Below are 14905 nucleotides of genomic sequence, written 5' to 3' on the forward strand. Positions count from 1 at the left end.
CTCCAGCCACCACCACAACCCTTACACGCACACAACATTGTACACAATCTTATATTAGAAACGGTACCGTGTTACCCAGCCCCACCGCCGCATTCCACCGCTGCATTCCACCAAAGCTTAACTGTCCTTTAAACCCCTCCTTAACTGTCCTTAAATCTCCACATCATGGCTACCATCGACACCGTAAACTGCCGGCTCAAAGTGGAGAGGATCTCCAGGAAGATCGCGCCTATAGACACTGACATTAAGTTTCTACAAAGATGCAAAAAAGCAGACAAGATCCCGAAAGGGCTACAGATCACAAACCCACTCAAGTCGACCTACAACACAGACTACGCTGAGAGACTCTGTCGCCGCACCTCTCTCACACTCCTCAACCACCTTGTACACCAGTTCTACAGCAGACGCCGCAACCTGGAAACCAGGATAGAGGCCATATTCTCAACTTGCACTCAGGACACAGCAGACCAGCTGCGTAACACTGCCAAACAGATGAGACAATGATACTACGCCACCTACATGCACACCAAGAACAGGAAGCTTGGGAAACTCGGCATCACCACCAGCAGCAACCAAGTTTCCCCCAGTACCTCAGTACAAAACAATACAGGGAAATCTATTGTCAATTTGTCGGACTACACCCTTCAACCAGACGAAATCGAAGTCCTCAGCAGAGGGCTCAATTTCTGCACCACCACCGAAATGGACCTCATCAGTCTCACGGCAGACACGGAGGAATTCATCAGGCGAATGAGGCTCCGGGAATTCTTCCACAGACCACAAGAGGCCGACAGCGAACCCAAGGAGACGACCAATGAACCGGAACAGCAGACCGAGAGATCTGCGGTGCGGCAACTGAAAAGGAAAGAGTCAAATTGGACCCCTCCGGAAGGCCGCTGCCCTAGACTCGGCATGTATGCTCAAGCCGTCAGGAGTCGTGTCAATGCAGCACGGTAGCATAGTGGTTAGCACCAATGCTTCACAGCTCCAGGGTCCCAGGTTCGGTTCCCGGCTGGGTCACTGTCTGTGTGGAGTCTGCACGTCCTCCCCGTGTGTGCGTGGGTTTCCTCCGGGTGCTCCGGTTTCCTCCCACAGTCCAAAGATGTGCGGGTTAGGTGGACTGGCCATGCTAAATTGCCCGTAGTGTCCTAAAAAGTAAGGTTAAGGGGGAGTTGTTGGGTTACGGGTATAGGGTGGATACGTGAGTTTGAGTAGGGTGATCATTGCTCGGCACAACATCGAGGGCCGAAGGGCCTGTTCTGTGCTGTACTGTTCTAAATGCCAGATTCATCAGTCGCATTCACAAGGCAGCCCCGAATGTCACCCAAGTAGAACGCAACGCCATCCTCGCTCTCAAGACCAACCGCAACATCGTCATCAAACCAGCAGACAAAGGAGGGGCCACCGTCATACTGAACAGAAGGGACTACTGCAAAGAAGCATACCGACAACTCAACAACCAGGAACACTACAGACAGTTACCCGCAGATCCAACCAAGGAACACATCCGCCAACTCAACAGACTGATCAAGACCTTGGATCCAGACCTTCAGAGCACCCTACGTGCTCTCATCCCATGTAATCCCCGCATTGGAGATCTCTACTGCCTCCCAAAAATACACAAGGCCAACACACCAGGCCGTCCTATCGTTTCAGGCAATGGGACCCTGTGTGAGAACCTCTCTGGCCACATCGAGGGCATCTTGAAACCCATCGTACAAGGTACGCCCAGCTTCTGTCGCGACACGACGGACTTCCGACAGAAACTCAGCACCCATGGACCAGTTGAACCAGGAACATTCCTCGTCACAATGGATGTCTTGGCACTCTACACCAGCATCCCCCATGACGACGGCATTACTGCAACAGCCTCAGTCCTCAACACCGACAACTGCCAATCTCCAGACACAATTCTGCAACTCATCCGCTTCATTCTAGATCACAACGTCTTCACCTTCGACAACAAATTCTTCATCCAGACACACGGAACAGCCATGGGGACCAAATCCGCACCTCAATATGCCAACATCTTCATGCACAAGTTTGAACAAGACTTCCTCACCGCACAGGACCTTCAACCGACATTATACGCCAGATACATCGATGACAATTTTTCCTTTGGACCCACAGCGAAGAATCACTGAAACAACTACACGATGAGATCAATAAGTTCCCTCCCACCATCAGACTCACCATGGACTATTCTCCAAATTCAGTTGCATTCTTGGACACACTCATCTCCATCAAGGACGGTCACCTCAGCACTTCACTTTACCGCAAGCCCACAGATAACCTCACGATGCTCCACTTCTCCAGCTTGCACCCGAAACACATTAAAGAAGCCATCCCCTATGGACAAGCCCTCCGTATACACAGGATCTGCTCAGACGAGGAGGAGCGTAACAGATGCCCTCGTACGAACGGGATATGGCGCTCGACTCATCGATCGACAGTTCCAACGCGCCACAGCAAAAAACCGCACCCACCTCCTCAGAAGACAAACATGGGACACAACTGATAGAGTACCCTTTGTCGTCCAGTACTTTCCTGGGGTGGAGAAACTACGACATCTTCTTCGCAGCCTTCAACACATCATCAATGAAGATGAATATCTTGCCAAGGTCATCCCCACACCCCCACTACTGGCCTTCAAAGAAACCGCGCAACCTCAAACAAACCATTGTTTGCAGCAAATTACCCAGCCTTCAGAACAGCGACCACGACACCACACAACCCTGCCAGGGAAATCTCTGCAAGACATGCCAGATCATCGACTTGGATACCAGCATTACACATGAAAACACCACCCACCAGGTATGCGGCACATACTCGTGCGACTCGACCAATGTAGTCTACCTCATACGCTGCAGGGAAGGATGTCCTGAAGGGTGGTACATTGGCGAGACCATGCAGACACTGCGACAACGAATGAATTGGCGTCGTGTGACAATCACCAGGCAGGAATGTTCCCTTCCAGTCGGGGAACACTCAGCAGTCAAGGGCATTCAGCCTCTGATCTCCGGGTAAGCGTTCTCCAAGGCGGCCTTCAGGACACGCAACAACGCAGAATTGCCGAGCAAAAACTTATAGCTAAGTTCCGCACGCATGAGTGCGGCCACAACCGGGATCTTGGATTCATGTCGCATTACATTCACCTCCCACCATCTGGCCTGGACTTGCAAAATCCTACCAACTGTCCTGTCTTGAGACAATTCACACCTCTTTAACCTGGGATTACCCCTATCTCTGGATCTGTAATGATTTGATTACCCGCAAATGCTCGCATTTCAAGCATTGTCTGGCATCTCTGACTTTGTCTAGACAAATGTTTCTGGAACATACCTCTCCGTTCATCTGAGGAAGGAGCAGTGCTCCGAAAGCTTGTGTTTGAAACAAATCTGTTGGACTTTAACCTGGTGTTGTAAGACTTCTTACTTAAATTTGAGTCCAGCTTTTCTTGTTTGACGAATGACCACGCCTCATCCGGCGTCTCAAAATAGTGATGCCGTTCCTTGTACGTGACCCATAGCCTCGCTGGGCGTAGCATTCCAAATTTCACCCTCTTGCTGATGTAGCCACCTGGGTTGGCCACTTTCTCACACAAAATGGAAGAACGCAAAGATTGCAGGGTAAAATGGACATTGTCAAAGAAACCAGCAGTCTGCAGAATCCCCTGTATTCTAGCTGCCACAGAAACCCGACAGAATTGTAACTAACAAGCTGCGCATATTAATGAAGCGATTTACGGTGATTCCCAGGCACAATGGACACAACAGTTAAACATTCTATGGAAGGCCAGACATTCTGGCGCCAGTAGAGCCTAAGACAAAGGGCACCAATAAGGTGTAAGGAACCGCCCGGTGATCGAGGGACAGCCCCGTTATTGGGGAAATTCAAATCAATCGATTGGGAAGAGACCCAATCGATTGCAGGTTTATAGAGGGTCTGCCCTGAAGGATACGAAGCCCCTGGGACCTATAAAAGTCAGGTCCCAGAACTGATTTGCTCTCCTAGCCGGCCCTCCCAGCAGAACATCTTAGCAGCTCTCGAAGAACCTTGAGAAGGAGAGGCCTGGTCAGCAGCCGCCATCAAGTAAGTGTCATACAACGCACGCTACGAGAGTAGACACTCCTGACCCCTTTAGTCCACACCGACTGGGAGCCTGCGGATCCAGGACAAAGCAAGAGGCCATTGTTCCCTGATCCGGCAGTTCCCTTATTCCAGATAAGTATTGGCCTGTTAGTGGTAGGATTAGCCTAGTCTTGTAGTTTTATATGCATAATTAGTAGATAACTATTATAATAAACGTGTCTTGTTTGAACTTACTAACTGGTGTATTGAGTTATTGGTCTGAACTTGAACTTGAAACTTGTGGCGGTATCTTAACGATACCTGGCGACTCTAGAGCTAAGGAACAAAACAGAGCCAAATTGAGTGTGCAGCACACTCACCCAGAACGAGCAACACTGAAGAGGGTCGCCTTCACCCGGTTGAATCCATCATGCCTCTTGGCAGCTCCGCACCCAGGTCCTGGTAGATGCGTATCATGCAGTTCTCCCACCTGCTGCTCCGTTCTCTTTTTGCCCACCGAAAGACAAGTTCCTTGTCCGAGAAGCAATGAAATATCACAACCATGGCCCTCGGCGATTCATTCGCCTTGGGCTTCCTTGCGAGGGCTCTGTGCGCCACGTCAAGCTCCAGGGGTCCCCTCCCTATCAGCGTCTCCAGCACTTTGGACACAAATGCTCCCACATTCGACCCCCCCACACCTACGGGGAGGTCCACAATTCTCAAGTTCTGTCTCCTGGACCTGTTTTCTAGGTCCTCAAGCCTCTCCTGCCACTTCTTGTGGTCATCCTGCACCTCCACCTTAAGGGCCAATACGACCAACTCGTCCTCATGGTCGGATAGCTTTTTCTCCATCTCCTTAATCACTTTCCCTTGTGTCGTCTGAGTTGCGATCATTTGGTCTATTGATGCCTTCATCGGGGCCAGCATGTCCTTTTTAAGATCAGCAAAGCAGCCCCTAAGGAACTCCTGTTGCTCCTGTACCCACTGTGCCAATGCACCCTGGTCTATACCGGCCGCCATGCCGTGCCTCGGTGCCCGCTCCGCACGCTTCTGTCTGTTTGGACTTAACCGCTTCACCCGGCCACTCCTGATCCAGCTATCCATACAACAGAGAGGGAATCCTTGTGGCAGTGTTCACTTCACCAATCTGCCCCAAAAGTCTGTGAAAACTCCTGAAAAAAGGTCCCAGAGGCCGTTGCTGACGGGAGCTGCCTTGTGTGTGACCACTTACTCCATGGTCCACATTGGAAGTCTCCGAGTGCAAAAGAACTTGCAAGGTGTCACAGCAAAGCAACAATTTGTCCTTGAACAGATTACTAGGATTGTTGAAGCTCCATTGAACATGAACCTATTTTCCTCTTTCTGGCAGTCTGCATTAATCCTTCCCCCCCCCCCCCCCCCCCCCCAGCGCAGACTGCTCCTGCTCCAGCTCCTGCCAAAACGTTGCAGTTTGAGGCCAGGTGTTCCAGGCCCAGAGCAGCTCGAGATCATCCTACAAGACAGTCTGAAGTTGTCTTGGCTAAAGGTCAGCAGCCTTCCATCAGCAACTCTGCAGATGTCGGGGTAGCACAGAGACAGGCAAAGGTCTGCAGAAGAGAAGCCCTAGAATACACAAGGTTGAATAGTTGATATTTGTGTGAAACATGGAACGATTTCATTGATAAATTTGCTTTGCTTATATTTTTGGGGTATTTAGTTTTGTAGTATGATGGTCAGTGTAATAGGGGAAAAGTGGGATTGTTGGTGAATAAGGATTTGGGTTTATTAAATTGCACTCGATACGTTCTTCGGCTTGGCCAGAAAGCAGCTTTCCATGTTCCCTCCTCACTTTTGCCACATTTTGCAGCAGAAATACATTAATTCATCAAGCTGGTAACTAACACACGTTTTGTGTATTCACCAACTACATAATGGATGAAGTCAGTCAGGCCATGAGGATCAGAGGTTTGGTGCAATAGCTACAATTCCCAAAGTGCAGGGAGTCATAAACTGCACACACGTGACCATCAAGGCTCTCTCTCATAGCCCAGCCAGAGGTATTCATGAACCTCAAGGAGTATTGATTGTTTGTGAGCACCGCCAGACGATCATGCAGATCTGTGCGCAGTACCTTGGGGGGAGTTGTCAGGAGGCCTACATTCTTGGGCACTTCCAGGTGCCACACCTATTTTCCCCAGTAGGCTTTTTGGAGGGATGGATACATGGTGATAAGGGGTATCCAGTAAAGAGGTGGCTCATGGCCCTGGTAAGGAATCTGCAGAGGCTGAGCAATCCAAGCTTATCGTTTTGGAACATAATTACTCCCCCAGCTGCAGGATCTCCTCCCTCATAACCATCGTAAATGCAAGCTTGGGTACATGCCACTGATACAATCTGAAGAGGATTTGAAAGATGATCAGAAAGATCCACACTGGCCTGATGTTGCATCTGATGGCCAATGTGAAATGGGTGCCGGAGGGGCCCGAGACTCACAATGAGACACATCTCCTGAGGATGTGGGAGACTTTCAACAATATGATCAGTGCTCCTGTGTCCACAGATTCACTACACTATAGAATCCCTACAGTGCCGAAGGCCATTTGGCCCATCGAGTCTGCACCAACCCTCTGAAAGGGCATCCTACCTAGGCGCACTCCCTCGGCCTGTCCCAGTAACCCCATCTAACCTGCTCATCTTTGGACTGTGGGAGGAAACCGGAGCACCTGGAGGAAACCCACACTGCCATGGGGAGAATCTGCAAACTCCACACAGTCACACAATGTTGGAATTGAACCCAGGTTCCTGGCGCTGTGAGGCAGCAGTGCTAACCACTGTGCCACCGTACCACCCAGCAGCCCGCATTCCGATCTGCAAACTTGTAAGGCCATTCCAAGCCAACAGAACCAAAGCCAGCAATTCATATTTCAGTTGATGAATTTTAGCCACACCTTCACCACTTAACCCAGGATTTCCTCGCAGCCTTTAGAAGAGGCAAGCTTATTGTTTGCAACACAATTACTCCCCCAACTGCAGGATCTCCTCCCCCATCACTATTGTAAATGTTAGCTTGGGCACACATCACTGGTCATCAACCTATCACAGATATTAGACCCTTTCTCCTTTGAGAATAATGAGTAATTTCTAGAAAGGTCATGGTGTTAGGGTTGAGTCCGAGTTGCACTGCTTGGCAATGCTCCTTGCATGTGTCCCTTGAAGTCATGCTCAGTGCCGAGAGTGCATTCAGACAGCTGGCCATTCATTTCCTCTTATCATGCACATCACCAGATACCCTCCCATGGATGTGTGCCACATTGGGCAATATGTTTACTACTCAGCATTGCAGAAAGAAGAAAGGCAATCAGCCTCTTACAGCACTGCAACCTCAACATCTGTATGTCCCCATGGCTGATGGTCTCTTTTCCATCCCGGCGTGCTCCGGTGGAGATGTCACCTCTTCAAATCCTGTGGCATGGAATCATCCAGTCATACATTCACAGCCTGGAGGAGGTCACAGGAAATTATCATCAAACTATGGACCTGTCTGGCCTTTTGCCTTCTCTACTGCTCCCAGCAGCCAAAGTTATGGGATCCACTGGGGAGGGGCCCTAAAGGAGAGGTTGTCATTTCCGCCTTTCTTATCCAGAGTGGTAGGTATTGTAACTGCCGCAGGCATCATCAAGATGTTGCCAGATGTTTTGCTCTCTGGCTTCACTCTCCTCCTCACCTCTTTGCAAGCAGCACTGCCTTTGCTCAATGATGATGGGCAGCCAGATGCTACCCCTGAGGATGTCCTCCCCACTATTGGCAGCCCTTTCAATCTGACGCTGGAACCTCCTTCTAGTTCACAGCCTAACCCCACTGTCTAAGCCGCATGCCATGGGTAACCAATTTCCCAGGGCTCCACTGGTCCGGTGCTAATTAGCCGGCCAGTGTTTAATTGCGGCGGGAGTGAGCATGCTGCCCACATTCACGTCTGCTGAATGATTGTTGCATGCACATGGTAAAATCCAGCCATTTGATCCTTGCTGAGATTTAGTTCAGAGAATTGCTCTGCAAACCCTGAGTGGAAATGAGCTACTGCTGAGAGCCCTTTCCTCCCTCCTTCCCTCTTTCAGTGCCTCCTGCAGTTCTCGGCTCTGTTATTTCTATCAAGAAGTTGGAATGAAAAGTGAATAATTGAATAAAATATAAGCCTGTAGGGATTTCGCCATGCTGAGGATTTGTGAGCTGCAGATTAGCCTAGTAGCAGGATGAAACAGACACTTTGTTAAGCAAAATGGAGACTAGCAATCTAGGACAGATCAAAGCCACGCCCAGTTGCAAGGCAGAGCCCTCTAATGGAATCAAGCTGGAGTGCAGGGTGACAGCAGAAGAAGCCTGTTTGAATCAGACCCCATAAGTTCTATTTGAGACCAGGTTTCCATCTCTTTTTTCTAACTTTTTTCCAAATCTCAAAAATGTTAAAAGCCAGCTTTTCAAGTTTTCCTCCTGAGATTTGGGATGTCCTCGGATTGAACACCAACTGGGTTCATAACACTTCTCCAAGTCATGCTGCATTCCAAGGAGAATGCCTGCTGGAGCATCATTGTCTGGGAGCAATTAGCGTACGGAGATGCCACAAAGTCAGCGAAACTTCCTTGAGAACATGCTACACCATGCAACTTTAAACAATTATACAAAGTGCCAAACACATGTCGAAGAAACGCAACAGCCAGAAATCAGTCAGCAACTAACCTGTGGATCATTCCTTTAAATAGTGCTAGTGACGGGTTCTTATTCTTGCTGAATGCCTGTCCAGCTCTGAGGAGAGTGCACAAGCTCCAAAATGGTGCTGCCGATTACCTCATGATTTGCCTGGTCCTCATACTTTGGGTGTCCATTCATTGGATGTGCTAAGGCTCTTGCCAATATAACACCCAGTATGACTTGTCATAAGTGTGTACATGTGCCATAGCCAGCATTTGGAAGTCAATGGGCCCTTGTAGCACCCATAAGTGGGCAAAGACAATTTAAATTTTTGTTCACAGCACAGAAACAGGACATTCATTCGAGCAGGTTCATGCTGCTGTTTATGCTTCACATCAGCCTCTTCCCACCCTTCTTCATCGACCTCCATCAATAAATCCTTCCTTTCCTTTCACACTCAAGTGATTACCGCTTCCCCTTCAATGCAGCACCTCTGCAGGTCACCTCAACCACTCTTTGTGGTGGCGAGTTCCAAATTCTAACCGCTCTCTGGGGTAAACAATTTCCCCCTGAATTCAATTTATTAGAGATTAGCTTGTATTTATGGCCCCCAGTTCTGGCCTCTCCCTCAAATGGAAACATCATGCTTCATTTTCAACTCTGTTTAAACAAATGGATTTTAATGGAACTTCTCTACATCTCTGTTATCAATCCCCTTCTGGACATTTAAGGCACTGTATCAGATTCTCAATCATTTCTTTTTTTCATAGAATTTACAGTGCAGAAGGAGGCCATTTGGCCCATCGAGTCTGCACTGGCTCTTGGTAAGAGCACCCTACCCAAGCCCACACCTCCACCATATCCCCATAACCCAGTAACCCCACCCAACACTAAGGGCAATTTCAGACACTAAGGGCAATTTAGCATGACCAATCCACCTAAACTGCACATCTTTGGACTGTGGGAGGAAATTGGAGCACCCGGAGGAAACCCACACACACAGGGGAGAACGTGCAGACTCCGCACAGACAGTGACCCAAGCCGGGAATCGAACCTGGGACCCTGGAGCTGTGAAGCAATTGTGCTAACCACAATGCTACCGTGCTGTCTCTTTTCTAGAGAAAAGAGCCTCAGCCTGTTCAGTATTCCTCACAGGTATAATCCATTAATTTGGTAGCACCCTGGCAAATATTTTGTGCACCTTCTCTAGTACCTCTCAATCATTTATGGTTTTATTTACTTGTATTGTGATTAATGCATCTCTGTACCCAAGACGCCTTTACACCTCTACCCCATTTAGACACCCGTTTCCCAATAAGTATCAAAATGTACCATTTTAGATTTACCTATACTGAAGTTCATTTGCCAATGACCAATTCTCCAAGTTTACTAATGTTTTCCTGTAATTTGTCAGTTCTCCTTTCTAAGTAGCATAGCCCCAAATTTGGTGATGCCAAATATTTTGAATTTTTACTCCTTAAACTTGAGACAATAAGGTCAACTTGATGTGGGTGTTAAGATATTGTTTTGCCAGTATGAGCAATGTCATGATCTGATTCATGTTCACAAAAAAACCTCAAGATTATTTGAGGTTTAACAAAAAAATAATCTAGTTTTTCATAAGGGAAATATATGTGGCTAGTATACATGTTACAAGATCATTACAAATGTGCTTATTGTAAGGTCTAAGAGCACCAAATTAAAATGAAGAGTAACTGAAACGGTTATTGCTGGATACTTAATAGATATTCTCTTTGATTAGGCTGGCTTTTTGATTTGACAAACAAGTATGACTTCTCGTTTTATGTATGCGGTGTCCTCTACATGGTTGGGGTAGCCTGCCTGTTGATGAAGTATTGTGTCCAGACAAAGGAAAGCAATAGAAAGAAAAAAAATTGTGACAGAAGGTACCTTTTTTTTCATTATTTCATTTGGGAGAACAACTTTGAGATTTTGAAAATGATTGAATACCTTTAGTGCATGAAACAGTCACAATTTGTGCTTAAATTGACATTATTTGTTTCCCATTTATATATAATCCTACAATTCAAGGTTCAATGTTCTGTTTGAGACACTTAAGCAAATAACCTTAATTTGCATTGAGGGACTATTTGAAACTTGATAACTACTCAGAATGATTGCTTTACCATTGATGTATATTCATAACCATTGTTTTATTTGTGTTTACACAGGTTCTAATAAAGTACTCCCATTGTATAAATAATCTCGAATGTCAGTCTTGGAAAGTAGATTCTGCAAAGCTGGTTTATCACGACCATGTCACAAAGTACAGTAGTAGCCAACTCCTCTTGTCAGCATGTGAAATTCTATTACGGCAGTCAACCTCTACTTTTTTTACGCTCAATCATTGGTTACAATTTAAGGTGTTGGGCAGAATGAACAAAGTATGATTTAAGGTTCAATTTTTCACATTGCACCAGAAAGTAACAGAATATTTTTCTGCATGTGTAGTCAGAAAACATTTTTTTTGGAAAAATATTTAATTGAGGCGTTTATATATTTACACAACAAACAAATCAAAACAAGCCAACAGGGCTGCAAATAGCAAACTCAACAAAATACCTAAAACCCCACCATCCCGCCCCACACTTCCCAACTGCCTCCCCATTTTTAAAAGTAAATTTAGAGTACCCAATTCATTTTTTCCAATTAAGGAGCAATTTAGCGTGGCCAATCTGCCTACCCTGCACATCTTTTGAGTTTTGGGGGTGAGACCCACGCAAACACGGGGAGAATGTGCAAACTCCACAGGAAAATGACCCAGGATCGGGATCGAACCCAGGACCTCTGCGCCGTGAGGCAGCAGTGGTAACCACTGCACCACCGTGCTGCCCTTGCTTCCTCATTTTCCCCACCCCCCCCTTGTGACATCTTAACTTTTCTCGAAGAAGTCCATAAATGGCTGCCACCTTCGGGAAAATCCCTACACAGACCCCCTCAAGGCGAACTTTATTTTTTACTAGCCTGACTGAGAAACTCTGCCATGTCACTTACCAACACCCTCATTTTTGGGCCCCCCACCGAGTCCCTCTATTCCATTAATATCTGTCTCCAGGCTACCAAGGATGCAAAGGCCAAGACATCGGTCCCTCTCACCCCCTGGACTTCTGGGTCTTCTGACACTCCGAAGATCGCTACGTCTGGATTCGGGACCACCTTCACCTTCAGGACCTCCGACATAATGTCGGCAAACCCGTCAGAATCCCCCAAACTTCGGACATGCCCAAAGCATATGGACATGATTTGCAGACATCTGCACAATGCCCACACCTGTCTTCACCCCTTCAAAAATCCTTCTCATCCTGGCCACCATTATATGTGCCATGTGGACCACCTTAAACTGGATAAGGCTAAACTTAGCGCACGCTGAGGGCCTCCTTCCACAGCCCAGCCTCCAACTCCCTACCCACCTCTTCCTCCCACATTCGCTTCACTACCTCTATTGGGGTTCCCCCCCACTCCATCAGCTCCTTGTAAATTTCTGACAGCTTCCCCTCTCCTAGACACTACCTTGTCCTGTAGCCCCTGGGGCAGCATTTGAGGAAAGGACGGTGCCAGCCTCTGAACAAAGTCGCTCAGCTGCAAATACCGGAACCCATTCCCGACGGGCAGCTCAAATTCCTCCTCCAACTCTTCCAAGCTCAGAAAGCTGCCCTCCGGTTCCCAAATCGCAAAATCCCTACCCAATGCCAGCCCCGAAACCCCGCACCCAGCCCCCACACCCCCGGAACAAACCGGTGATTTCCACCCCCTCCAGTCTCAGTGCTGCCGCCACTTAGTCCACACCCTAAGGGCCGCCGCCACCACCACCGGGTTTGTGGATTACCTGGCCAGCGAGAACGGCAGAGGCGCAGTCAACAATGCCCCCAAACAGGTATCCCTGCAAGAGGCTGCCTCCATCCACCCCCACACCGATCCCTCCCCCACCACTCATTTCCAAATCATGGCTATGTTCGCCGCCCAGTAATAATTCATGATGTTCAGGAGAGCCAACCCCCCCCTCCCCCCTTAACCCCACTCCAGCAGCACCTTCTTCACCCGCGGGACTTTACCCGCCCAAATAATCCCTGAAATCATCGCATTCACCCCCCTAAAGAAAGCCGTAGGAATAAAAATCGGGAGGTTTGGAACACAAACAAGAACCTCGGGAGGACCGTCATTTTCACCGATTGCACCCGTTACTTCAATGACAACAGGAGTACGTCCCATCTTCTAAAATCCCGCTTCATCTGCTCCACCAACCGAGCCAGATTCAGCTTGTGCAGCTGCTCCCACCCCCGCGCCATCTGAATGCCCAAGTACCGAAAGATCTCCCCGACCACCCTAAACGGCACCACCCCTGCCTCATCTCCTGCCCCCTCACTTGGATCGGAAAAACTTTGCTCTTCCCCATATTCAATTTGTACCCCGAGAACCGACCAAATTCCTCCAAAATACTCATAATCCCCCCTAATAACCTTCCAACGGAACTGAAATATAAAGCACCAAGTTATCCACATACAAGACCCTATGCTCCACTTTCCCTGTACTATCCCTTGCCATTCCCTTGACGTTTTCAGCGCCATTGCCAGCGGCTTTGTAGCCAAGACAAAGAGCAATGGGGAGAGTAGACATCCCTGCCTCGTCCCCCAATGCAGCCTGAAATACTCCAAGCTCACACTCGTTTCTCTGCACACTCGATACTGGTGCCCAATATAGTAACCGGACCCAGTCCACGAACCTCTGTTCAAACCCAAACCGCCCCAGCACCTCCCACAAACAAACCCACTTCACCCAATTGAAGGCTTTCTCCGAATCCATGGCGACCACCATCTCCACACTTAGTTCCTCTGGGGGCATCATTATCACATTCAGTAACCTCCTGATGTTGGCCGACAGATACCTCCCCTTAACAAACCCCGTCTGGTCTTCCCCAATCACCCCGGCACATAGTCCTCGATCCTTGAGGCCAAACTCTTGGCCTGCAACATGGCATCCACATTTAACAATGAAATTGGTCTGTAAGACCCACACTGCTCTGGACCCTTGGCTTTAAAATTAAGGAGATCGAGGCCTGCGATAATATCGTGGAGAGCATCCCCTGCTCCTTCGCCTCATTAAACGCCCTCACCAGCAGGGGACATTTTGAAGAATTCCATAGGGAACCCATCCGGTTCTGGGACTTTCCCCACCTGCATTGTCCCAAGACCCTCCACCAGCCAATGGGGGCTCCCATCCCTCCCCCAGGTCCTCCTCTACCCTTGGTAACTCTAACCCTTTAAAACCTCGCCTTATTCCCTCCAACCCTGCCGGGGGCTCAGACTCGTACAGCCTCCTATAAAAATCTCCAAACACCCCATGCACCCCCACCAGATCCAAGACTGCGCCCCCATCATCCTTAAATTTTCTGATCTGCCTCGCTGCCTGCTGCTTCCTCAGTTGATGTGCCAACATCCTACTCACCTTTTTCCATAGACCTGCCCCTTCGCCCTCCTCAACTGTCCTGCCACCTTATCCGTGGATAATAACCCAAACTCCATCAGCGGTTTCTGCCGCTCCTTCAACAACCCTGCCTCCGGGGCTTCTGAATACCTCCTCTCCACATGCAACTAGCCTGTTTATCTGCTGAAAATGTGAAGTAATAGATTTTGAAAGTGAGGACATGGGAAGGAAATACACCTTCAATGATTTAAAATAGGTAGATGGGCTTGTTGTCACTAAAGGTCACTAAAGTGACAAGGAAGCACACATCTTAAAAAGGGCAGATAGAAATATAGACTTTGTAACTAAAGGTATCAAGTACGAAAGCAATGAGATAATATTGAACTTAGTTAGGTTGCAGTTGGAGTATCGCGTATATTTTTGGTGCTTCATTATGGGAAAGATCAGTGTAGACTGAACAATTGGATCATTAACTCCAGCACATGGGAGTCTTTGCCCCAGTTTTGCTTCTTGGATGTGATTGGTTTGTAATCACTGAGGTTCTTTGCCTTGCAATGTAGATCAGAAAATCACAAAAATAAATGATTACCAGGCACAGTCAGGTCTCCACCATTTTCTTGGGAATCCATTGGTCTCCAACTATTGATAAAGAAGGAAACCAAGGGAACTCTCATGGAATTTGGTCCAGTGTATTTTGCAGATAATAGTTAGAATGTAGAATTTGCTG

At 48.1% G+C, this 14905-nt stretch overlaps 1 protein-coding gene across 4 annotated transcripts in view; it reads left to right on the top strand.

Moving 5' to 3' along the window:
- The window catches only part of LOC119975951 (monocarboxylate transporter 14-like), a 67680-nt gene extending 56198 nt beyond the window's left edge, over positions 1–11482 (top strand). For 3 of the 4 annotated variants that reach the window (XM_038815929.1, XM_038815932.1, XM_038815931.1), the window contains exons 5-6: positions 10499–10643; positions 10929–11482. In XM_038815929.1, coding sequence (XP_038671857.1) covers positions 10499–10643; positions 10929–10935 — 152 coding nt within the window. In that variant the 3' untranslated portion in view covers positions 10936–11482. Of the gene's footprint in view, positions 1–10498; positions 10644–10928 lie in introns of those variants that run through there. The other variant, XR_005462838.1, reaches the window with a different exon arrangement.
- The last annotated feature ends 3423 nt before the right edge of the window (positions 11483–14905 follow it).

Source organism: Scyliorhinus canicula, chromosome 13 (genome assembly GCF_902713615.1).
Source record: "Scyliorhinus canicula chromosome 13, sScyCan1.1, whole genome shotgun sequence".
Classification (NCBI taxonomy): Eukaryota; Metazoa; Chordata; class Chondrichthyes; order Carcharhiniformes; family Scyliorhinidae; genus Scyliorhinus; species Scyliorhinus canicula.